At 38.4% G+C, this 27,071-nt stretch overlaps 1 protein-coding gene across 2 annotated transcripts in view; it reads left to right on the top strand.

Moving 5' to 3' along the window:
• The window catches only part of LOC126187459 (titin), a 947,541-nt gene that overhangs the window by 772,422 nt on the left and 148,048 nt on the right, over window positions 1-27,071 (top strand). For both annotated transcript variants that reach the window (XM_049928552.1, XM_049928553.1), the window contains 6 exons: window positions 255-397; window positions 7,064-7,210; window positions 14,423-14,610; window positions 22,807-23,012; window positions 24,381-24,683; window positions 26,581-26,744. In XM_049928552.1, coding sequence (XP_049784509.1) covers window positions 255-397; window positions 7,064-7,210; window positions 14,423-14,610; window positions 22,807-23,012; window positions 24,381-24,683; window positions 26,581-26,744 — 1,151 coding nt within the window. The remainder of the gene's footprint in view (window positions 1-254; window positions 398-7,063; window positions 7,211-14,422; window positions 14,611-22,806; window positions 23,013-24,380; window positions 24,684-26,580; window positions 26,745-27,071) is intronic.

Raw genomic sequence — 27,071 nt, forward strand, 5'->3', positions numbered from 1 at the left:
TAGTGATACTGAGTTCTAAAAGCAGTTGAGTTTGGTGACCGAAAGCTTATTGAACATCCCTCAGAAAATTTCATTTTCTCCTCAGTGGGGAAATACGCCCAGGTTGAGAAGCACTGTTCTATAGTCTGCTTTCAGAAAAATTAACTTGATTATTACATCTGATTTTAGTGCTATACCACACACTTCAACTTTTGGTTTAAAGAAACAGCATACCTTCAGATAAATAACTATTTAATATCCTCATTCATTTACAGGTGAAGAACGTTCAAAGCAGGTCTCTCTTGTACTCAGTGAGAACAAAGAAATGTTAGACTCATTCACTGTCATCAGTGAAGAACTTAATACGCTTGCAAGGAATCTCAAAGCTGCAGAAGAACAAAGAGAAAAACAAAGAGAGGTAAAAAATAATTTAAAAACACTGTGGTGCAATTTTTTGTATGCTAAATATAAAGTCATGTTGCTAACTATGTAGTGTTGAAGTATTGTACTGTCATCCTGCTGTTGTAGAGTGATAAATGCTTATAGGCTAGTAGCAGCAGCAGTATGTATACATGTTTGTATGCACACTTTCAGCAGCTTGTTAGTCCATTTTAAGTAGATCACGAAGCATTCTTCATCCAGTCCATCAGAGCATTTCCAAATTCTGTTATTGTTTGAATACTGAGGTACAGTTGACGAATAATATCAAGTTTACTATTAGTTTGTAGATAATAACAAATAATGCTCTCATTTACAACTGTCTGCATTTTGACGACCCCCTAAATTCTTATGTTTCTATATCTTTTAAAACAATTCTCATTACTGTTGAACCTCTAGAATTCCATTATTTCTCAAAATTTCTTTGGCAATATTTTACTTTAGTTTGTAAAGGAATTCTAATACTTGCTGTAAAAGGAGGTTGTAACAGGAGCCTGCAAAACATCACATTTTAACATCAAAAGATGTATGTTTGTTTTTTATATAAAAAATTAAGTGTTGATTTGCTGTTAAGACTTACGTCTTGGAGGTGCAGTGTATGGTAACACATTTAAAGTAGAACGAACTAGTCGTTAAGTGACTTTCTAGTAATTGTTTTATTCCATTTGTTTCTGGCCTGAGAAAGATTTGTCTGAAAATACCTCCATCAAAAATTAAACAAATTAGTAATATTTTATACAAAAGGTTTTTTCCTACATAAACTTTATCCCACCTTGGTTTTTACAATTCCCTGATTATGTCACACATTCATGTATGAAGCACAGGAAGAAAGATTTTTTAAATGCCTCTCTGCATGTTTTAATTAATGTAACCTTTTCGTAAGAGCCCTATAAGAATGATACACAGGGATTGTAGCTAGTCAATTAAATTTCGGGCATTCAGCTGTGCAAATAAAATTTCTTCCACTGATATTTTGGCCGTGTATCGTCCAACCATCCTCAGAGTAAGTTGCAAGACTGACCACAAGGTGCCAAGTGTGGCCTTATATGCTCCACCATGGTGGTATGCACCTACGAGTCACAGATGCTAGTCGGCAGCAAAGAGATACGCTTACACATGCCGCCTTTGGTGAAGGTGTACAGACATTCGATTCGCTTATCAATGTATGTTCGGCGGTGATGACACCATGGCAACTTCTCTGCAGTTTAATTATTCCAAGAGCCAGATTCCATGCTTTGTCCAAATTAAAACCATTATCTCTATTTCAAATTATTAGCTAATCTACTCTCTATAGCTTCCTCGAAGACAGAATCTCGAAAGGAAGAGGTGGATGTTAGCATCTTCACATCACTAGTCCATGGAATGCCCTGTATCAGTGCAATGTTTGGTCACAGCTGACTTGTTTGGCAGTGATAAGCTTGTGTATCTTTGATGTTCCACACATCTCTCATGTACGGTGCATTTGTTTGATCTATGTATGACTTCTCACAATTACTGCAAGGAATCTGATACATACACGACTTACAAAGCAATAAATTGTCCTTTGCAGAGCTGAGTTAAGTTGCAATCTTCGTGGGAGGCTGGAAGATCACCTTAACACAGTGTTTCTCAAAAATACGGCCTATCTTCAAGGAAAGGCAACCACATAGGGCAAAAACGCACTTGATCTGAAGGAATTACTATCTTCTTCCCCATCACATACGAGGTGCTATCCAAAATTTTTGGGACTGGTGCTGCCATCTGTTGAAAACTTTACCTTTGAACTAATGGTCACCATCATCCTCGAAGTAGTTCCCATCAGCATGTACACACTGGTTCGAGCGCTTCTGCCACTGGTCAAACGTTTTCTGGAAATCCTGTTCTTTGAGGGTGTTTATCACTGCCAGCAATGCTTCTAGAATCCTCTGTAGAGTGTCAAACCGACGGCCTTTCAACTTGAGTTTCAGTTTTAGGAATAGCGCGAAGTCGCAGGGTGCAAGATCTGGTGAGTACGGTGGGTGGGGTACAACCGCCATGTTTTTTGCCAAAAAGGTCATGATGAGCAAGGACGTGATAGGGTGCGTTTTCATTATGCAGCAGCCAGTTCCCTTGACGCCAAAGTTCGGGACATTGTCACTCCATGTTTTCACGGAGCCCCGCAAAACGTCATAGTAGTATGTGGAATTCACTGTTTGCTTGGATGGGATGAATTCTTTGTGCACAATTCCCTTGATATCAAAGAAAACGATGATCATACTCTTCACTTTGCTCTTCACCTGTCTCGCTTTTTTGGGTGTTGGGGAGGCCAGGCTCTTCCACTGGGACAATTTTTGCTTTGTCTCTGGGTCATAACCATAAATCCAGCTCTCGTCGGCGGTGATAACTGGTGAGAAGGAGTTTGGATCATCAGATGTGGTCTGACGAAGGTCCGTGCACACTTCAACGTGCTGTGCCTTCTGATCAGCAGTCAAGATCCTTGGCACAAATTTTGCGGCGACATGATGTGTGCCCAATTTATCAATCAGCATTCATTGACATACCCCATAACCAATAACCCACTTCATCCGCTAGGTCTTGAATGGTTCGATGTTAATCCGCACAAACTAATTGTTGAAGTTTGGCAACAACGTCTGGCATTGTGCGGCCAACGGGCTTTCCAGTGTGAGCATCGTCTTCTATGTCTGTACGGCCGGCCCTGAACTGAGCATGCCAGTCAAACACATGCATACGGCTCATGCTCTGTCCCCCAAACACTTGTTGAATCATTCCAAGGGTCTCCTTAGCACTTTTTCTGATATTCGCACGGAATTTGATACACACGCGCTGTTCTGTTCGCGGAAGCATCTTAAAATCGCCACACACCAAACACAGAGTATTACGGAAATCACTGTGGACACGCAACTCGTCCTCCCAGCTGAATGACACTTCGCACACTGACTCGTCAGATATGCAGCTCTTGCCACCTAGCGGTGCAAAGCTCTACTACTCCTATTTTCCAGATGGTAGCACCAGTCCCGAAAATTTTGGATTCCACCTCGTACCTGCATTCTATGTTTTACATTGAATGCTCTATGAATTTGTTGCAGAGAAAATCCATTCACTTTAAAAATGCTCTTGAGGTATGTGAACTCTTCTTGCAAATGATCTTTATTGGATATACAGTGCATCCTGTGCTCTAAGGTCGTAAGGACACCTATGGTCTGTGAAGGTGATGGCAGGTACAGGCATGTAGATATAGATTTGTATATTTAGGTTTACAATATATATGGCATGTATAAAAATCTATATTTACATTTCAGTAGCCACCATCATCCTTCGCAGACTACTGTCCTTAAGATCTTAGTGCATAGGGTGCACTTTATATCTGATAAAGATAATTCACAAGAAGAACTCATATACCTCAAGAGCATTTTTAAAGTGAATGGGTTTTCTCCACAACAAATTCATAGAGCATTCAGTGTAAAGCCTAGAATGTAGGTATGGGATGGGGAAGAAGATAGTAATTTCTTCAGATCAAGTGCGTTTTTGCCTTATGTGAGTGCTCTTTCCTCGAAGGTAGGCCATACTCTCAAGAAATACCGTGTTTCACTGATCCTCCGTCTTCCCATGAAGATTGAAACTTTACTCAGCTGTGTGAAGGACAATTTATTGCTTCTTAAGCTAGCTTCCTTGCAGAAAGTGTGAGAAGTCATACCTAGGTTTAGGAGGAGATGTGGAATGTACATACATATATACATTTTTATAATTAGTATGGATTATGGCAGTACTGAGTACTCCAACTATGACTGTTTACACTAGCACAGTTTGGCATAAAGGCAACCTTTTTAAATGGTACTGCTCAAGGAAGGAATTTGTGGAATTTATTGATGATACCAATAGAGTGTGAAACTCTTTAAAAAACCATTGTTAAAAAAATCCCCAACATGTCTGCATGTACAGTTCAAATGTGTCAGTTTAGATTAGATTAAAGTAGATGTACCTTTTGTTCCAGTTGATCCTTAGTGAAGAGATCCTCCGGGATATAGAACATTTCAGGAAAACAAGAAATGCAACGCTGATTTTGTGTGTGTGTGTGTGTGTGTGTGTGTGTGTGTGTGTGTGTGTGTGTGTGTCATGACCTCTCTGATATGATAAACTTGCAAGCTTATACTTTTTATGTGTTGTTTATGGGATGTGTAGTGAAAAACTGAAAAGAATATCATCAATGACTTACTAAGAAGATTGCAAAGGGAATTCAAGATTATGAACGAATACATTTATCAGGTGTGGTGAAGATGGATTTGTTTTAATCAGTCACAATACTTAAGCACCACATTACTCCAACAATTTAATTTGGTGGAATAAATGCTGTATCAGTATTAGTCAAGAAGTATGTGTTGTTGTTGTGGTCTTCAGTCCTGAGACTGGTTTGATGCAGCTCTCCATGCTACTCTGTCCTGTGCAAGCTTCTTCATCTCCCAGTACCTACTGCAACCTACATCCTTCTGAATCTGCTTAGTGTATTCATCTCTTGGTCTCCCCCTACGATTTTTACCCTCCACGCTGCCCTCCAATATTAAATTGGTGATCCCTTGATGCCTCAGAACATGTCCTACCAACCGATCCCTTCTTCTGGTCAAGTTGTGCCACAAACTTCTCTTCTCCCCAATCCTATTCAATACTTCCTCATTAGTTATGTGATCTACCCATCTAATCTTCAGCATTCTTCTGTAGCACCACATTTCGAAAGCTTCTATTCTCTTCTTGTCCAAACTATTTACCGTCCATGTTTCACTTCCATACATGGCTACACTCCATACAAATACTTTCAGAAATGACTTCCTGTCACTTAAATCTATACTCGATGTTAACAAATTTCTCTTCTTCAGAAACGCTTTCCTTGCCATTGCCAGTCTACATTTTATATCCTCTCTACTTCGACCATCATCAGTTATTTTGCTCCCCAAATAGCAAAACTCCTTTACTACTTTAAGTGTCTCATTGCCTAATCTAATACCCTCAACATCACCCGACTTAATTCGACTACATTCCATTATCCTCGTTTTGCTTTTGTTGATGTTCATCTTATATCCTCCCTTCAAGACACCATCCATTCCGTTCAACTGCTCTTCCAAGTCCTTTGCTGTCTCTGACAGAATTACAATGTCATCGGCGAACCTCAAAGTTTTTATTTCTTCTCCATGGATTTTAATACCTACTCCGAATTTTTCTTTTGTTTCCTTTACTGCTTGCTCAATATACAGATCGCATAACATCGGGGAGAGGCTACAACCCTATCTCACTCCCTTCCCAACCACTGCTTCCCTTTCATGTCCCTCGACTCTTATAACTGCTATCTGGTTTCTGTACAAATTGTAAATAGCCTTTCACTCCCTGTATTTTACCCCTGCCACCTTTAGAATTTGAAAGAGAGTATTCCAGTCAACATTGTCAAAAGCTTTCTCTAAGTCTACAAATGCTAGAAACGTAGGTTTGCCTTTCCTTAATCTTTCTTCTAAGATAAGTCGTAAGGTCAGTATTGTCTCACGTGTTCCAACATTTCTACGGAATCCAAACTGATCTTCCCCGAGGTCGGCTTCTACTAGTTTTTCCATTCGTCTGTAAAGAATTCGTGTTAGTATTTTGCAGCTGTATGTACTGTATGTACAGTGCAGCAATTTACATGTATGGCAATTAAATCTCCTTATTAAGAAACGATGTGATGACTGTGTCTAAGATCTGTTTTGCTGTGAACTATATACCACTGTTCCTGGTAAAACTATGAAGTAGTCAGTGGTCAATGCTGAAACATATCTTAAAATATGTCAAAGTAACAGAGCTGCTATAAATAGTTTCAGAGCTTCATGTGAACTGAAGTCATTTAGTAGTGTTAATGATGCCAGTGAAACAACCACTGATTATTCTGTGACTGAATTTCACTACAGCTTTCGTGTAACAAGGTCAGCCAGCAGGTGCTGAACCTGTGAGGTATTATCAACACATGAAACTCAGTTTGTAGTTGCCAGAGAGGCAGCAAAAGAATTCCTATGGTTGGCTCGCCCATTAATTGAACTTGCACCATTGGAACTTTATCCACTTATCGAGTCTATTTTGCAAGCACAGTTGGTAGGCTAGGAATTGTGAAAGTTGCAAGTGATCAAAGCCTATTTGTGTATGCATTTTCTCCTTGTATTGGAGTCTCAGGAACGTAAATTTTGCTCTGAAGGTTTACAGACTGAATATAAAGTGGCTGATATCTTCACAAAGCAAGTGACTTAGGGATCTGAACTTGTTTTACTTGTGATGGCATAAAAATTAATATTTTAAAATGTCATCAGTAATCAAAGTTTCAAGGGAAATTTGATTGCAAAACTTTTATAGTTGACTTTTGCGTGAAAACTGTGCAGATCTGTTTATTCTTTGATCTTTTCAGCCATGCAGAAAATCTCTTTCTTTTTAGAAGTATGTGTTATTGTGCCTATAAAATGTCTGTGTTGATGTAATTTGGAAACATTCAGATGCTGGTTAAAGCCGAGTGATGTCTCCAGCAATTGGGAGAAATGAATAAAGAGTTGTCAGATAAAGATGAAATCATTCAAATCAAAACGTTACATTGATGTTGTATGTTATGCTTCATTTAGTACTATTGATTATTTTCCACACACAAAACATTACTATTCTGTTGTAGGAGCAACAGGCTGTGGAGGCAAGCTTAGCAGCTGCTCGAGCAGAGGCGGCAGCTGCACAGGCAGCGGCAGCAGCTGCAGAGGAAGCACGCAGAGCTGCGGAGTCTGCTGCGAAGCTGCTTAAGGAGACATCTGTCACTGTGCACAAGGTGAGGATAAAGAATTGTAGCTGGTTTCAATAATAATCAAAGAATCTGAACTATCAGTCATTTCAATATTGTAAAAACACAAAAGAACACTTGTTTTCAACTCACCTTCCTAGCAGCAGGTAGATTACTTTTCTCGGTAATGACATTGTCAACACATCATTGTCTGGAATCCAGAACACACTGGGATGCTTCGAAAGTCATCAATGATGCACCTCACTATAATGATTTGTGAGTGAGGGTTCAAGATGTGCTCTCAAGTCCCGGCAGCATCCTATACACGTTGAATAAGAGTGAGATCAGCTGATCTTGGGGACAGGGTGTCGATTCTCCATATAAATACCTTCTTGTCCATGTAATGTTTATCATACCACTTTACACTTATATAGAAAATAACAATATTATGAAGAAAATAATTGCTACTCATTGTGTAGCGGAGATGCTGAGTCACAGATAGGCATAACAAAAAGACTGTCAGAAAGTGAGCTTTTGGCCAATAAGGCCTTCGTCAGAAATAGATGACATATAGTTCTGGCCTCAGCGGCCAGAGTCCGCAGTCATGTGAGTGTGAGTTGTATTTGCATGAGTATGTAAGTGTATGTTGTCTATTTCTGATGAAGGCCTTGTTGGCTGAAAGCTAACTTTCTCACAGTCCTTTTGTTGTGGCAATCCTGGACTCAGCATCTCCGTTATATGGTGAGTGGCAACTGTCACCTTCATAATTCTGTTACGTTCCATTCTGGATTTACCATTGTCATGTAGAAAATGTTAGTGTTGTGCACAACTGAGCATTGATAACACATGGTAATACTGTGGTGTTCATTCCAGAGTTTTGTTTAGGTCCTAGAGGATGGTCTGTGCATTGGATTGTAACATTTAATGTTAGGTCTGACAGCACAGTAATAGTGTGCCTTACATAATTGTGGCAGAAGTACTATTTTTCCAGAATAGCAGCTATTTCTAATTCAACTGCTCAACCCATGTGCGATCAACAAATATATTCCCAGATGCAGTTGCAATAATTGTTTATTTATTTATTTATTTTTATTTATTGTGTCCATACAAAACTATTTGTTTCTAAAAAATTTTGGCTGTTATGGCCATGTCACTAGCCAAAAATAGATCTTCCTTAGTGTGACATATGCCCAGCAGGTTGTATTTCACCTGCCAGTCTGCATTACGTGCTGCAGCACAGTAGCAGAGCGTTCCACTTAAGGTGGGAGGAGACTCCATCTCTGCATGTTGCTCAGGCATTGAGACACTTGCGTGCTCATCATTTTCAGTTTCCATCACACAAAATTGGGGAAGTTAGAGTCCCTGGAAGGCCCCTCTTCTGCAAGGATGTCCATTTTTTAATTCTTTCTGTAACCTCTCTAGATAATGGTTCTGATGGGCATAAAATAGTACATATTTGAGTCTATCAGGAATCTTTTCCTGAAACATAAGTGTCTCTTAGTTGGCTAAAATCAGATGCTGTGAGGAGGAGTCTCCAGAAAAAATTATTGAGGAGGAAAATGTTAACGCAGTGCAGGAATTGTTGTTGTGAAATATTTCCCTGCTTGCTCACTTTTATATTGTAAGTCTTTGCAGATATTGAAAATGGAAGACAGGTCTTGATAAAAACATGAGGAGGTATAGAACAAACATTTTTTTATTTCCAAGGGACATAATATTGGTGTGAGGCATAATAGGACTTAATCGCATGGAGACTCTGAACTTCATTGTTTAACAACATTTATTATATTGGAAAAACATTAAATAGCAAATGCTTAATATTATTTGCATACTTAATTTTTTACTGTTTTGTTAAGTCTTAGGTTTTCTTCATCTTCATATTTTCTTGTATTGAATTTTAAGTTCCTATCATCAATATCAACCTATTGTTGTAGGGACTGGAGATTTAGTGGTAATGTGTGTGTCTCTAACCTAAAGATCATAGGATTGAATCCCATTTGTACCCTGAAACATTTCAACTTGGTTTTAATCCAAACTTTACCTCTCAGTGATGTGAACATTAGCCAGGAATGACATGAGGTTCTAAATGTTCATACAAACAATCCATATGATACCTGCAAATTAATAATTAACTTCAGAGTGAACCGCAATATAATATTACATTTGGCTGGAATCATATAGCTGACTGACAATACATTTCAGTTGGGAGCTATTGTAAGATGTTAACCAGTTGATAACTTAACTCGGACTGAGTGACTCAAAGAAGTTCACAAAGATATTTGCAAAGAAATATTTGCATGCTTGTGGCTAAATGAGAATTGCTTGATGCATTGTTCTGCACAACTATTTATAGAAGTATGTATGAATAAAACTACACATTTGTTGTTATAGTTTACTTTATCACAGGAAAGCTAGCAAAATTAGTGAACATGAAAGTACAATGATCAAAGGAGCAAGTCAGTTTAAGTATGGGTTGTGTAACAGGAAAATCGGCAAAACTAAAGATACTATTTGATGTAAATAATTTCTGCTGCTGTAGGGATTCCCAGGTCCTGCCAAAATTCGCTAAAACATAAAATTTTCTGCATTTTTAGGGAACTAAGAACTTGGAGTGCTGCAGAGGACAGGCTAGGATCATGTTACAGTGACCTGAGAAAGGGTTGTGAATCAATGCTGGGTGTTAGGAATTGTTGGAAAGGGTGTAAGGGGTGTTTTTGTGGTAGTGGTGGTGGTTCAAGTTGGGATTGTGGTCATAACTGTTTAAGGCATGGTTCAGTGTCGGTTTGCTGTTGTAAAAGTTCTGGGATTCAGTTGCAGAATGATATTTCCAGTTGACATTATGTGTGAAGGAAAAAGGTCGTTCACCAAAGCAGCATGATTAAATGCAGATTTAGGGCTAAAAACTGATGACTCCATCATTATTCTCCCAGCAGACAAGGGCTCTGTCACTGTGGTACTTGGCTGATGGTAGTATGTAAATGAAGGTCTGCACCAGCTGTCTGGCTCTATTGACAGCACCTGACATCAAGATCCCATCTCTGTGATTCAAACTGACCTACAGTCCCTCAGGCCCTCACGAGGACTCCTCAATCCATAGAACTTCTTACCACACCCAAACCACACATCCTCACTTTTTACCTTTTTCCTAAGATCCACAAACCTAATCACCGTGGCCATCTCATAGTTGCTGTCTCCAAAGCTCCCACCTAATGTATATTTGCCTCAGTTGATCAAAACCTGCAGTCTACACTCAGATGACAAAAGTCACGGGATACTGAAATGCATAAACACAGGCAGTGGTAGTATCACACACACAGATTATAAAAGGGCAGTGCATTGGAGGAACTGTCGTTTGTACTCAGATGATTCATGTGAAAAGATGACCAATGTGATTATGGCCACACAATGGGAATTAACAGAGTTTGAATGCAGAATGGTAGTTGGAGCTAGATGCCTACGACATTCCATTTTATTAAGGAATGCTGTATTCTGAGATCCTCAATATCAAATGTGTGCCGAGAATATAAAATTTCAGGTATTACCTCTCCCAACGGACAATGCTGTGGCCAACAGTTTTCACTTAACAACCAAGAGCAGTGGCATTAGTGTAGAGTTCTCAGTGCTAACAGACAAGCAACACTGTGTGAGATAACCACAGAAATCAGTATGGGATGTAAAACAAACGTATCCGTGAGGACAGTGTGGCAAAATTTGCCATTGATGGAGTATGGCAGCAGATGACCAATGCAGGTGTCTTTACTAGCAGCAACAAGGCACTGCGCAAGGTGGTGATGGCTCCGTAATAGTGTGGTCTGTGTTCACATTTAATGGTCTGTTTCTCTGGTCTAACTGAACTGATCTTTGGCTGGAAATGGCTATGTTCAGATACTTGGAGAACATTTGCAGCTATTCATGGACTTCATGTCCCCAAACAAGTCACCAGGCTACCATTGTTTGCAGTAGACTGAAGAACAGTCAGGACAATTTGGGTGAATGATTTGGCCACACAGATTGCGTAACATGAATCCCATCGAACATTTATGGGACATAATCAAGAAGTCAGTTTATGTACAAAATGCTGCGGGGGACTTCCAACAACTTGTTGAGTCCATGCCACGTCGAGATGCTGCACTGCCAGGCAAAAGGAGGTTCCCGTGGCTTTTGTCACCTCAGTGTACAGTACAAAGACATCACTCCTATCTTAAAGACACCAACCATTTCCTAGATCATCTTAAACCTATGCATGCACACTTTGTTTGTCACAATTGACGCCGCCTCCCTCTACATCAATGTCCCTCATGTATATGGTCTGTCAGCTGCTGAACTTTATCTCAACCAGTGCCCTCCTGATTTCAAACTTATTATGTTTTTCCTGTTCAACTTTACACTTACCAACAACTATTTTATCTTTGAGGTGTAGACATACAAGCAGATCAGGGGCATGATCATGGGAAACAGGATGGCTCCTTCCTATTCTGACCATATCATGTTATGGAGAGGGCTTTTCTGGGATCCATAAGCCTTTCCGTGACATTTTTACCACATGGACTCATGGTGAGGCTGACCTGCTAAACTTTTTGCAATCTCTAGATAAATTATCAAAAGCAAATTTCACATGGTGATATTCCAGATACTATGCTACTTTCCTTGAAGTTGACATCATCCTCAATGAGGGTCAGCTACAAGCTTTTGTTCACATTAAACTACTAACAAACAACAGTACTTACATTTTGACAGTTTCCATCTGTTCTATGTCAAATGTTCCCTCCCATAGAGCCCTGGCATTTGAGGCAAAGGTATTTGTTCAGATGCAGACTCTTTACAGCAATACAGCACCATTCTCACCTCAGAATTCGCTGGAAGTAGTTATCTCACAAGCCTAGTTCAAAAGCAGATTTCCTGGGCCATCGCATCCAATCCTAATACAGCTGATTCCTCCAATAAATAACTTAGGTGTACAGCTCTTGTCACTCAGTATTATCCATGTCTTGAATATATTAATCCGATATTTCAAGAATTCTATGACTTCCTAAAATCATGCCCTGAAATGAGATCCATTCTAGCCAACATTTTGCCCACCATACCTAGAATAGCTTTTTATTGTCTGCTATCCTCCACCCCCACTATCCACAATATCCTAGTCAGACCCTATGCTCCTTCTGCACCATTTCCTTACCCTATGGCTCCTACACCTATGACTGCCCCCAGTGTGAAGCTTACCATATGAATTTTCATACCAACACATATACTATACTTGTATCAGGCAAGACATATACTAACAAAGGGAAACGTAACAGGCAAGACATATACTAACAAAGGGAAACGTCACACATCATGTACCAGCTGTTATGTAAACTCTGTTTGTATGACTACCACCAAGTTATCGGTTAGGATGAAAGGACATAGGCATAGCTGTATACTGGCAGCACACAGTATCATGTTGCAGAGTGTGCTCTACTAGATCACATTAATGACCTCTGTGCCTGTATCATCACACATGCCGTCTGGATTCTTCCCCCAGACACCAATTCCTCAGAAATCCACAGGTAGGAAGTGGAATTGCAACATGTCCTTGGTTCTCAACACCGACCTGTTCTTAATTTACATTAATTTCTTCGGTCTCAGGATTGCTTCTCAGTAACTGTTGTTTTCATCACTCTCGCATAGTTTTTTGTATCTTTTATTTTCTGACCTGTCTATTTTTCGCCACCCTTCACCTCTGCCACATACAATGCACTTAGTTATCTGCTCATATTAACTGTTTCATGATGTGCCAATAATCTCTATCTTGCCTATTACCCTATCTTCCACCTTTAAGTGCTCAGATTTTCAAATCTCGTCCAGTGCAGTCACCAACAGTCAGCCTCTCCTTCTCATCCTGTCCAGTATGTCTCCCCTGACATGCGGTTCTGGGTGACTTTTCCAAACTCTCCCTATTTTATAAACCTCACCAGCCCTTGTCTTTCATTTCTCTTCCTTCTCCTTCAACCCTTCTGCCAGAAGAAGGAGCCACTGGCTCCAAAAGCTTGCACATTTACTTAACTTTATATATGTTTTCTCCTGCCACCACTTGGCAGTTTGGCTGTATGCATCAGTAATCAGGAAATTACACTGTGAACAATAAAATTTGGCAAATCTCTGCTTGAACAACAAAATTGTTAAATTGTGTAATAGCTTTATGTGTGTTATTTATACAACTAGGTTGTCTAATATGGCATTTTAACTGGTTGGATTCTGTTCCTTGTATATGCCTAATGCCACCATGTGGTTTCAGGTATTGTGATATTCATCAGTTTTCCATTTCCACTTCTTTGTTATTAACAAATCCTACGATGTTGTTCTTGTCAGTGGTTTCATTACTGCTTTTGTCTCAGAAACATACATTATTATATTGAGAACAGTATTTTCCGAACTTTGCAATGCTTATTTTAATGATGTCATATTTAATGAACGTAAGGTGGAAGAGATGACATTCTATGATGCCCAGCTGCAATTTATGTCTAGTTTCTTATCTCTGTATGAGCTGATAATGATCGTTTGGACAGGTGTTTTCTGGCTAGTTCATTTGCAGGGAGGTTCACATTAAAACGTAAATGCCGAATCCTTCAAAAGAAACATACATAGTTATTTCTGCATTTTTGTCAGAAATGAGTGAATTTTCTTGTTTGTAATAATAATCTCATCTTGGTCCATATAATGAATCATACTGTAATGTGTATAAAATAAACAATAAACTAACCATAGTCACTGAAGTACAGAACAGTCCCCCCCTCCAAAGAGAAAAGGTGAACTTGTTCTATGAAAGTTCTCCAGTAACATTCTGTTTCATATACATGCCATGTATTAAAAAATGTATTTCCATATTTATTTGACTGTGCTCTGCAATTCTGAGCTGACAACATATCTTTTTTCATAAATGAATCAGTTCCCCTGAGGCTACCAGTATTTATAGTGTGCACATTCTGTCACACACTTGTTGATTTTTCAGTATCTTTTAAGATGAATTTGATGTGTCATTTATGTGAATAATTTTAAAATTATCGTGAAATGAATTTATTTCATTTAACATGCGACACATTTTTGCAGTAATTTTACATTGTATATTACAGTCTTAGATAGACAGATGGGATGTACTTGGAGTGTAGTTATTTTCTGTCACATACTATGCCTGTGAGTAAGTAACTATATTTATTCATGGTCATTGTAAGTGCCAAGATTCTATTGCGTCATAGTAATGAGTCATCATTTGTTTGTAAACAGGTTGATGTCGAGATGCAGGTTGCTATGCCAGAGACAAAACAACTGGAGAGACCACAGAAGTCACCAAGTCCACCACTCAAAAAGGCAAAAATTGTTACTGCATCACCCAAAAATGTTGGTCCTGTGTTTTCTGTGCCTTTGAATGATGCTGTAATACAAGAGGGTGAAAAGTTTACATTTCGTTGTTGGTAATAACCTTACTCAAATGCATTAAATTTGATTGCATTTTTATTATTGTAGAGACCCTAGAGTTCATGTGAGGCACTACAAGCATGCTACACTGGCCACACAAATTATGTATCATTAAATTCAGAGGTCTCCCAATAATTTTTCATTCACTGAGTTAAAAAATTGCCATAAAAAAGATATCTGCTGTATGTGGTAAGGGGCCTACTATATTCGTAAGTGTGCCTTGACAGAGTTACCTATATATCATTGGACAGTTTCCTTAAAAATGTGAATCACTGGATGCAATAAATATCTGATAACATTCAAGAAAAAATATGAGTACATGGAAAAATATTTTTCATTATCTTTGCTGTCATGCTACATCACAAGTCAATGAAACCTTAATTTTCTTGGAGAATATTCGAAACACATACCATGTCTTTAAACTGAATAAATAATTTCACTGTTGCTACTTATGCATATACACTGCAGAAGCCACTGTGTAGTGCGACAGTGCAGGGTATTTTGTACTAATGTAATACTGTAAAACTTGCTCAAAACTGGATCACATGGGACTTAAATAATTTTCCAAATTGGACAAGTTTCCAGATTACACAAAACTCACTAGTCTACATTTGTCAGGTATCATGCACAATAGTATAAATTTGTAATTCTGCACATATTGATGTACCTTCACTACTACACTATAGGTGTTTACTTATTGTATATTATGCAACAGATCACTAGACTGTTACAATAACTTTAAATAATAAACCATTTCTGTATTGTTACTCCAACTTTAAATTTGTTTATTGTTGGAAGTACATACATATTATTCCTCTGTCTACTTGCATTGAATTTCACTTTTTTTTTACCACATATCAAGAAGGGTATCCTGTTTGAATTTCCTGTGCAAAACTGTTTTTTCTATGCAATTTTTTGCACTATACAGCTTGAGAGAATTTGTGCGTGCTGAAAATCTCGTAACATTGTTTATGCATGCCATAGCTTCTTTAGGTGTACTAATTTTTCTAGGAGCATCATTTTGCTCCTCTTCTTCTTCCTTTGTTTCTTCCTGTCATCTCCAGTATTGCAGATTTCTATTAAATCTGTTGCTGAAGTAAAAGTGGAGTGAGTTGACAGAAAGTTGTAAATTCGAACATAGTCATCTGCACTACATGAAATGTTATGCATTTTAATTAGTTCAGCAATTGGTGCTGCATTTTTTTGAACTTCGATGGCCACAGAAGCATCTTGGTCTCCAATCCTGCTTTGTTGAAGCACTTGTTAACAGTTTCGGGCTTTATTTCCTTCACTGCCAAACCAATCCTATTTACTGCATCCAGTATAGAAACTGATCATGCAAGAGCGAATGCACTTTCAGCCTGTTGAAATTAAATATAAGAGACTGCATCAATAATCGCCTATAGTGAGGCTTGAATGTGTTTCCTTGGTTGTGTGAGGCTGGTTGAACATGGTAGGGACCAAGCCAGTTTCACATCTAATAACTTGAGTTTTGGATGGCAGGTTGCATTGTCTAAGAAAAAGAGAAGTTGGTGATTTTCTTTTTTCATTTTGAAGTGCCCAGCCCTACTTCCATAAGATCACTCACTATCCACAAGTTTTTATTGTTTTGCCATGTGACTGAAAGCTTACTAATGTCCATGTTTTTGAAACAATGTGGTTTTGCCACCTTCGCAAATCCCCAGTGGCTCCTCCATTTCACGTAACATGTTTCCTCACAGCAGTACAATGAGTCTTTCCTTGGACATTTTTTCACAGGCGCACTTTTCACTTGAGTTGTTAGAGATATCGAAGGCAGTGCACGAAAAAACAGTCACATTACATTGGTATTAAACTTGTCTTTCGGGTCATAATTCTTGATTAGATGGTACAGCATTATCTTCCTGCACATCCTTAAGTTCCCCACACACTTCATGACACAAAATGTTGTGCCCAGCTTTGAAACACTCTAGCCATCCTGTGGGTGCCTTAAACTGCGTACTTCCAAGCTCTGTACCGACTTTCAGAACCTAACTCTGGAACAGGGGTGCAGAAAAAGGTAAGTATTTTCCCTCACACTATCTTGTCAATCTCTTCACCTTTCTCTTCTTCTGCCAGTTCCTGTTCATCCGTTCATCCTGTGTCTTACCCTTGTTCTTAAAGTATAGTAAATTTTTGTTTTAGCACATTTAAAATGCAACACTATTTTGCACACAGGAAGTTCATCTTTCTCACTCACCTTGATTACTTTATTCTTTTCATTAAGTGTCAATGACACATACTTTTTGTTCGAAGTCATCTTGTCATTTAAAGTGCTACTAGTTAACTAAAACTGGCAGAAAATAATGCAGGTAGTGCACTTCTTTGGAATGCTTGACCTTGACTGGCAAAAACCATTGTTTAATGGAACAACATCCTCCTCTTTCATTTCACACATTGCAGCAGAGTATTGGAAGGTATGCAATAATGTTCCAGTGTGCACCCATGTGCATCAATAATAATGGGAAATGAGAAACTCTGACAAACAGTGTCCGTACGAATGAACCATTTCCTTTGATGCACCTACACTGCACGTAACTTGTTCACTGTTGCAGACAGTGGCACTGCTTCATCTCCACACCCGAGCACCATACTGTGCTGAATCACTTTTCTTGGTTTTGTGCCACTTAATGGCATTGTCAGGGTTGTACAGCCATTGTGTAAAATGCAGCGTTCTTTTAATGGCGTGAATAACTAACTTATACTGTAATACGGTACTGTACAAGCTCTTTTCTGCATTATACAATGAGCTATTAATTAAGTCATAAAATTTACATTCTATTTCTGCATCGGGCACATTTCACTTTTTACAAAAAAATAGCATATAAAAGTGTACTGAGTGTGTCAGGACTGATATAATTGTTCTGTTTGGGCAGATTTCCAGACCTTAGATGTTCCACTTTGATCAAGTTTTACTGTGCATTGATAACTTGATAACGCTTCTGTGTGCAACATGAAAGCGAGAATATCTTTTTTGTAAAGTGTCTTAATAGGTGTCCAGTTGATTCAGAACATTTTAAATGCCTAATGCATAAGTGCAATACATGCAGTAATATGAACATATACCTTAACTGCACTGAACATCTTGTTCTATAACTTACAGTTCTCTCTATCTTTCTCTCCCCTTCTGTCTGTCTGTGTGTGTGTGTGTGTGTGTGTGTGTGTGTGTGTGTGTGTGTGTGTGTGTGTTTTAACCCTGCCCCCACCTCCCTATGGTCTGAATGCAATAATGTTACACTCATCGTTTTTGTGTCGTACGCTAATATAGCTACTGTATGAGTCATATATGTAACGCATCACTTGCACAAAGTATCTTTTCAGACAGAGTAAAATAAAACTTCATTAGACCATTCTCTAAAAAAGGTACAGCGGATATTAATAACTATTGACCTATTTCAATATTAGCTTCCTTTTTTGGAATTGGTAATGTTTTTATGGATGGTTTAATATGTCTGTACATTTAACATTCTGACCCAGTCACAATTTAGATCTCAGAAGCATCTCTGCACTGAACATGCTATCTACCATTTCACTGATCATGTACTAGCGATAATGAAGTTTGAATTACCAGCTTGAAAAAATCAAGCTGTAACCATGAAACCTGGGAATGTTGTAAGGCTTTCTCTTGTATTTAAATTTCAATGACTCATTTTTTCCAATGATGAATGACTTGAAGGAGACATTGGTTGTAGACGTCTGATTTTGGCTGTTCAGGAAATGTTCCCTCTGTAAGACCACCAGGCTGTCATTCTGGACATACATGCCACACTATGGTTTCTTCATCCAAGGAAAGATAAAGGCACTGGGTGCCATATCAGGAGAATATAGGGAGTGTGGCAAACTTTGACAACCCATACAAGGAGCAAGTGTGACTGTTCTGTGCAGAATGAGCTAGGATCTGGTTGTGGAGCAAAGACACTCGATCAGACAGCTTTCTGTAATGCTACATCTTGATAGTTTCCTATACCCTCATCATAAGATTTTGATAGTTTGTTTCTTTGACAGCTTGCTCCTCACGAACATAATCCGTTACCACCAAACCGTAGCAGTCCCAAAAAATACTCAGCATCACCTTGCCAAAAGATGGATGGGTGATGAATACACTTGATTCCACTGTTAGCGTTGCTCCTTTTTGTAAGGACCTTGACTATATGCCCAACACTTGTCCATGGTTATTTGGTTGCTAAAGAAGTCACCTGAATTAGCCTGACATAGCTGCAACATTTCCATTACTGCCTCACTGCCTCGATTCAACTGAATTTTAGAATGGTTGTCAGCAGTTGCAGAACCCGACGGGTGACAACATTTACTGTGTTCAAAATGTCCTGCAAGCACTTGAAAACTAATCCAGGGCTTATTTTCACTTGTCATGTTCTGGTCTTAGAGCAGCAAAACCTTCAGTTATCTTGCAATCCCCAGTTCTTCAAAGAGAGATGGTCTGCAACTTTGTTCTTTGTCATTCAGACTTATTTAACCACACTGGAAGCTTCTGTCCCTCCTAACCACTGGGTCATATGATGGTGCATTGTTGTCATTCACTTCTACCATCTCAGCATATACTGTCACAGCAGTGTTCCACATGAAATGCAACAAAATGAATTCCCGCAGGATACTGCACTTTATCAATAGGCTGTGCTACTTTGTTTGGTTCTTTGGGTGGCAAAATAAAAATGGTTCAAATGGCTCTGAGCACTATGGGACTTAACTGCTGTGGTCATCAGTCCCCTAGAACTTAGAACTACTTAAACCTAACTAACCTAAGGACATCACACACATCCATGGCCGAGGCAGGATTCGAAACTGCGACCGTAGCAATCGCGCGGTTCCAGACTGCAGCGCCTAGAACCGCTCGGCCACTCCGGCCGGCTTCGGGTGGCATGCTATGGTACTGTGTCACAGGGATTTCACTGTAGACCAGGGCTGCAGACATGTACCTACAAACAAACAAAAAACTAAACATGTAACTTCGTTTTTTGAAGGTGATAATTAAGATGTTAGACTGACCCTCTTATTAAAATGTGAGAACTACAAGATGATTTCATCTGTCGAGGTTTCTGTGATCTGTCCAAGATGTTTATCTGTGAAAATCACAGAAACTTAAAAGTTTGTGGCTTAAGAAGTACTGTGGGTAAGTTTACAGTGTATGTAACTGATAAGAGTGCTTTTAGTTAACTCATTCAGCTCTCATGAATCTCTTCTGTTCTGATGCCACTACTGTTATTGATATGTATAAATGACCTTCCATTTTACACTTTTAAAACAGAAATAGTGCTCTTTGCTGATGATTCACTCATCATAACCAAGTTCAACAAGGCTGTCACAACAGAAGGAAAAATATATGAAACATTTAAAGGTGCTGGTTGGTTCTTGGTAAATTGTCTATTATCTGACTTAGAAAAAATTAAGGTAATTCAAATTTGTACAAGGCAAAATATATCATCATCATTAACAATACATAATGGGGTAAAGTGCTTATATGAAATCGATTGTTCAAAATTTCTGGTTGTCTGTATTATAGGTGTTCTCAAATGCTTGACTTCAGTATCATTTGCTGTATGTGTAAAGGCTGAAATTTTTGATGAAAGCATTAGAAAATAAGCTTACTTCCCATACTTCGACTCATTGATGTCACCATCATCAGGATTTCCTTCCTTTGAGCCAGGTAGGAACTTTGTGAAGACATGCCTCCATTGGTTTTTGTCCTGGTACAGCTTTTACAGCTTTTCCCTCTCCAATACATCCCACATTATTCCTCTCCTCTTGAGTTCTTCATTAACCTCATCTGCCCATCTCGTCTTAGGCCACCCGCTTGATCTGTATCCTGGTACCTCCAGCTCCAAACACCGATGTGGAGTTTGAGTTTGGTGCACTCACTTCACATGACCTAAGAACTTCAATCTCACAGCTTTCATTCTTTCCTCCATGGTCAAGGTCACATGTGGGCCTTCCTAGATATTGGTTCCTGACTCTGTGTCTCCTGGTTTTTTATTTCACATTCTTGCATTTCACTCTTTGTCTCTTACTTATGACACAGGTCTCCATACTGTACGTCATGATTGATGGGAGACAGATTTTACGCATGATCTGTTTATATCTTAGATGTTTCGTACTTGGTGGAAGAAGCTGGATCCTTTTGCTACTGTGTCTAAAACTTCTAGTTTTGCACTTCCATCACTTGATATGACACTACCCAGATAATTTAAACTTTTCACACTTTCAACCTTTCTCCTTCCAGTGTGATGTTACAAGGTACAAGTGTCATAATCATCTTCATTTGACACTGTCTTAGCCTTATTCACAGTCAACTTGAGTTTTTAAATTTTTTACTCGAGTAATGCAGTCTCCTCTGACCTTCCATTCCACCTCTTCCCAGATGCTGTGGTCATCAGCAAAAGCAAAAGCTTTGAGGTCTTCTTTTTCAGTTGTCTTTTCTGTATTTTATTATCATATTAATAGTTCATAATGAGAAAATATGTGACTATCACAGTTGTAGGCTGTGAAGAAGTGTGAAATTTATATAATGCCCCTGTATTGCTATAAAATTATAATTTATTGAAAGAGCGACAGTAGAATGCATATTTTGTTGAATTTTGTCATATTTGATAGTACTAACTATGGGAATTTCTGCCAGTAATAAGTTGGGTCTCTGATGTGAGAATACAGCCTAGACAAGACAGGAATATTTTAAGTCAAATACTAAACAACACAAACACTGTTATGCCAATAATCATTCGTAAACAACTGCTTCACTTTTAAATTTTTATGAACTGTTTTGATTTCCTGATCTCTGGAGGTAATCAGAGATAAGCCTGAAGTTGCTGAGATTATTTTGATATGTTTTTTTATGTAAAACATCTTTAGTTGTACACTCTTTATTTCTTGCTACATGTTTCTTTGCATGTTTGCATAATAGTCACAAATACCGGTTATACATCATTAAATATTGTAAAAAGGTAAGAGTTAATTTTAATATATCCATGGTCTAGTCACACTAATGTGACCACCGCCTGTGTTCAACATCAATTGCAACAACCACTCACAGATAGCAGATGGCAGCACTGACAGTGGAGGGTATATAAAATGTGTTTGGGGGGGGGGGGGGGGGGGGATGCAGAAAACAGTGCAGTCATTGTCGTAATGTGGAAATGGAGTGATTTTTCTGATGTTCAAAAGGGAATGATAATTGGCTTTTGAGCCAAGGGTGGGAGCATTTCTGAAATGGCTATGTATGTAAACTGTTGGCTTGCTGCCGTGGTTAAAGTATACTGTGCATAGCAAAATGGCACTATCGAAAACTGGTGCCGAGAAAACTGTGATGCACCATGGGCCATAGATGACAGGGGTGAACAACAGCTGTGAAGATGTCTATAGACAAATAGACATGCAACTGATTGCCCAGATGAACCATGGGGCTTTCAAATGTGTCTCCTCAGTGTCTGTTCAGTGAACGCTGCTGCGTATGGACCTCACAGCACATGCCTGGTTCAGGCACCCTTACTGACTGCTGTTTGTCGGGGGGGCAAAGACCGGAATTTGCAAGCCAACATCATAACTGGATGTCCACTGTGTGGCGACAGCTGGTTGTTTCTGATGAATCACTTTTATGCTCCATTGGACAGATGGCTGTTGGCGTGTATGGCGTGAAACCTCTTACAGCAAACACGCTGCAACAGGAGGGAGCATTTCATCTAGGGATCATTTTTGTGGCATTTCCTGGATGATGTAATCATACTATTGTTGTGGACCACATCCAACCCTACATGCAGTTTGTTTTTTCTCGGCATGGTGACATCTGTCAGCAGGACAATACAAAGTGTCATGCAGCTTGCTGTGTGTGTGTGCATGATTGGAAGAGTGCCAAGATGTGTTTTTTGTACTCCCCTTGCTACAAAACTTGCCGTATGTAAACCCAGTTCTGTGGGACCACCTCGATCAGGCTGTTCACACCATGGAGCTGTAATCGAGAAACCTTGTGCACTGGAGTTGATGTGGCTCCACAGCCCTTTCGGTACCTTCCAGAATCTCATTGACGCTCTTCCTGCACATTTTGACTCAGTCTGCAATGCAAAAGTGGTTATTCAGGCTTTTGACAGGTAGTCACATTAATATGATTGGACAGTGTGTAACATCTCATTGTGCAGAGTGTTCTCACATAATCTGGAATATTTTGTTAGTGTAACAGGTACACCAATGCCAGAAGTGATTTGGTATAAAGATGGAATATCAATTCAGAATAACCCAGATTATCAGACCACATTTAAAGATGGAAACTGTTCACTAACTATAGAAGAAACGTTTACAGAAGATTCAGCCAAGTTCACTTGTAAAGCAACAAATGCAGCAGGGACAGCAGAGACCAGTGCAACACTGTCAGTAAAAGGTGTGTAACATTTAAAATTCACTATGTATCATAAACTTGAAATCAGTCTGACCACTGTGGTGATCATCAAAACCTTGTAGATTACAAAATGTCAGGAAATGAGTGGTCTGTTTAATTCATACTATAATTGAGAACTGACGCTATATTCCTAGTAGCTTTGTTAAGACAATGACCATCTGCAAAAAATAAGTGCTAGAAGAATGAAGCAACTTTCTGACAAAACATATGTGCAGAGTAAGACAACATTGAAGTATTGTTTCTGAATGTGAAACTTGCTGTGTAATCTTTCTCATATACAGAATGTAGATTACATTACTATTGTAGGCAAAATGAAACAATCTGATTTCACATGGCATCTATGAACATAAGAGTCCCAGTCCAGAACACAGTTGCACTGAAATGCTAATCATTTGCATACGGTAGCATGCACTACCCTTCAGGCCAATTTAAGGTTTGCTGCATGCCACATTCAAGCTGTTGCAATTTTAAGGGGCAGCAGTGTACTTTGATCTTGTGAAATGGAGTTCATAATTAAAAAAGTATTCCACTGCCAATTCTTCATGCATATTTCTTAAAATAATTCATTCATTACAACTAATCCAATAACACATTTATCTCTCTCATTGTTGTAGATATTTTTCAAAATGAGCGAACTGGCAGAGTTTTTCTTTACATTACGATTCATAATTATGTATCAAATTTTTTTTCCATTATGCAGTTTGATATCCTTGTGTTGGAACTTTGGCAGAAGAATATGATTTTTGCTGTAAGAACAGTTTCACAAGTTTTCTATATCTGCTGACCCAGATATTGGTGTCTAAAATTACACTGCCTGCCCATGATTCAGCAATAATTTCAGACAAAATCTTGCAACACAATTTCATTGGCTAGATTCAGTGTAGCCTCAGTCTCTAACTTGTATTCATGATGACAGCAGTCTCTCTTCCTTCTTTTAGACTCATTCTGTTATTGGATTATGTAGGCAGCAATTATCAAGATCTGTGGCATTACATCAAAAATATATTGTTTCTAGAAACTCTATCATTTGTGTGAAGATGTTCTGTTGATACGCCAGTTTCAGTCATGTTCCTCTGTGAAAATTCCTGACAGATTAAAACTATATTCTGGACTGGGACTCTTATGTTTATAAATGCCATGTGAAATTGACTTGTTTCATTTTGCCTGCAGTAGCATTTGCATTCACTTTACCTGTAAAAGAAGAGTCCCTTCACCCCGAATGGAGGAATTGTAGCATATTTATTGTTTACATAAATTTTATAAAGAAAGGATTTATCCATTTTGTTGCGTATGGTTTGTTGTTTTTGCCTCAATTTATAACTTCAGATATGTGCCCTGTGGTGCCCACAGAAGCCGAACCTGAGGAGCAGTTGTCTCCACCACATTTCACACAGCCACTGCAAAACAGCTCTGCTCGTGAAGGATCTTCTCATGAACTACGCTGCCATGTTGAAGGCATTCCATTGCCAACTGTACAGTGGTTCAAGGATGGAACATGTGTTGATGCTTCTCCAGATTACGTCATAACATTCAATAATGGAGAAGCGTTACTGCGATTTGAGGAAGTTTTTCTAGAAGATCAAGCTGAATACAGTTGCCGTGCCACTAACCCACTTGGTTCTGATAGCTGCTGTGCTCGTCTCACTGTGGAACGTAAGTAACACATCTATATTTTGCTTGGAAATGATTTTATTTATTTATTGTAATTGTAAAACTTGTCTTCCTGTGTGTTTAAAGTGGGCCATACAGTACATCCACTACACTGAAAATTTTCTGTGTAATAATGCACATTTTTTCTTAACTGTAATAATATGATATTAAGATAAGACTGGAACTAGTTATATATCTATTCCTTTTTGAACTCATATAGATAAGCAAGGCTTAAAATTAGTGTGCTGCAAATTTCTGTGCTACTTGTGGATGTCACTGAAATGTTGTCCCTGCTATTTAAGACTCTGTAGCACCTTAACTCTTTTTACCATCTCTAACGTATTAACTTATTCAGGCCAGACACTTCTGATGAAGAATTCCTAGACATGTTTACACATACTGACTTTGATGTTTTGGCCATTTCTGAGATTGACAAATATCTCATCGTTGTTGAAATGTAAAGCTCAAATCTGTAATGTTAAATGAACTGATTCTATTTTTAAATCTTCTGTTGATCCATCAGTATTGTATTTAAAGAGTTCATCTGAAGATGAAGAGAATGAGAGCCAATAGACTGAACCAGAAAGAAAATAAGTACTTGTGAAAAGTGTTCTGGGAAGAAATATACTTTTTTGAAACACAGACTGGAATGAATTATTATTTTATGAATGATCGGCTAATTGAAGATTATCTTTTCTTCTATTTTAAGACACTTTCATGCGTGATATGTGTAAAAAATTAAACAAATACTGTGTGTTTGTAAGAAGAAATAGCCCGAGAGAATACTACTACAATGTTTTCATATTCAGTGAATAAATTCTATTCAGTCAGGGGCACAAATAGGATACAGGTAAAAATTTAGCCAAAGACATGATGAACTTAGAGAAACCAAGAGTGTTAAAAGGGTATTGTCACAGGAATAAGCACTTACACTTAAAATAATAGGGTACCTGAAATAAACTTCCATGATGCATACTCAGCTGAAATTAGGCAGTGTGCTCCAAATTATTGAGGGGTGAAAGAAATTAATTTCAAGTTGTAATTCTAAATGTAGAAATACTACTGTGCCCATGATCTAATGCAAACCACTGCTGTAATAATTTTCTTTCTATGTATAATGTTTTATAGTAATCACTGTTATATTTCATGTGAAGGATTTGTTTAACTCTTTATCTGCTCTGGTCGTGTTAACGCACGCAGCTCTGTACCTGTCCCTGTGTGCTCTGAATGTGTTTATGCGAATGTAGACACGTTCAGAGTACCAGGTAGAAGGACTGGTGGCATGCGTAAACACGTTCAATGCACACTGGGACAGGTACAAAGGCACGCACGTTAACACATCCAGAGCAGTTAAAGGGTTAACTAACCAATTCTAGAAATGTAGTGGGAGCAACGGAAAAAAATTTCAGAGAGCCAACATACATACACACACACAATGCTCCAGCTCAACATTTGTATTAATGAACAGTTTTCATATATTCACTTTCTATGAATCTGGAAAGATTGTTGCTACCAGTACTGTAGAGAAGAAAAAATATGAAGATATGCTGACATAATTACATGTCAGCCATAAATTTTATCAATTGAGTAGTCAAAAAGCAAAAATTAGGCAAAACCATCATGATTTTTCAGTTGCAACCAGATAAATCACAAACAAATTGAATGTCACAAAAAAATTACCTTGCATGTTAGTTATTTTGTGGAACAAGGAGAAAATAAATTTGCCTCGGTATTGTAGCTGCACTAATTTATTCAGTATCTTCAAGTGTTAGTTATTGTTCTTAACTTACAGGCAAGAATGAATAAACACGACATTTGTTAATTACAATGAACTTTGAAACTGTTGCTTTTTATTATTATTATTCACTGCACATTTACATGTATTTTGATGTGTTCACAGCTCTTGAACCTACAGAAACCCCTGCTTTCATTGTGCCATTAACAAATGTTATGGCTAGGGCTGGACAGAAGATAAAACTGGAATGTGAAGTTACTGGACTCCCCTCACCACAGATTAGTTGGTCTCATAATAATAAGCCTGTAAAAGAAACTAGGGACTTAAAAGTAAGTTTTGTTCTTAATAAACAATATTAGCTAAGCATGAAAGTAAAAACTGATAAAACATTCTTTGTTACTAAAAAGGAATGGGTGGGGAATAGGAAAACCACATAGCAGTAGCTAAAGAATCTGGAAGCACAGACATAGACACACAGTGCAGGAGAGAAAATGGTAATGACCCTGATCCACTTGTTCCCATTACAGCAGCAGGTAATTGGACACACTTGTCTCAAATGGTGTTGTCAAGGAATTTAATCAATAGTCAATGGTATATTTACAATAGCACTCTGTTCAATTGAATAGCATTTCTCTAAGTCTGTTGACTGAACAGCA

This window comes from Schistocerca cancellata, chromosome 5, assembly GCF_023864275.1.
Source record: "Schistocerca cancellata isolate TAMUIC-IGC-003103 chromosome 5, iqSchCanc2.1, whole genome shotgun sequence".
Classification (NCBI taxonomy): Eukaryota; Metazoa; Arthropoda; class Insecta; order Orthoptera; family Acrididae; genus Schistocerca; species Schistocerca cancellata.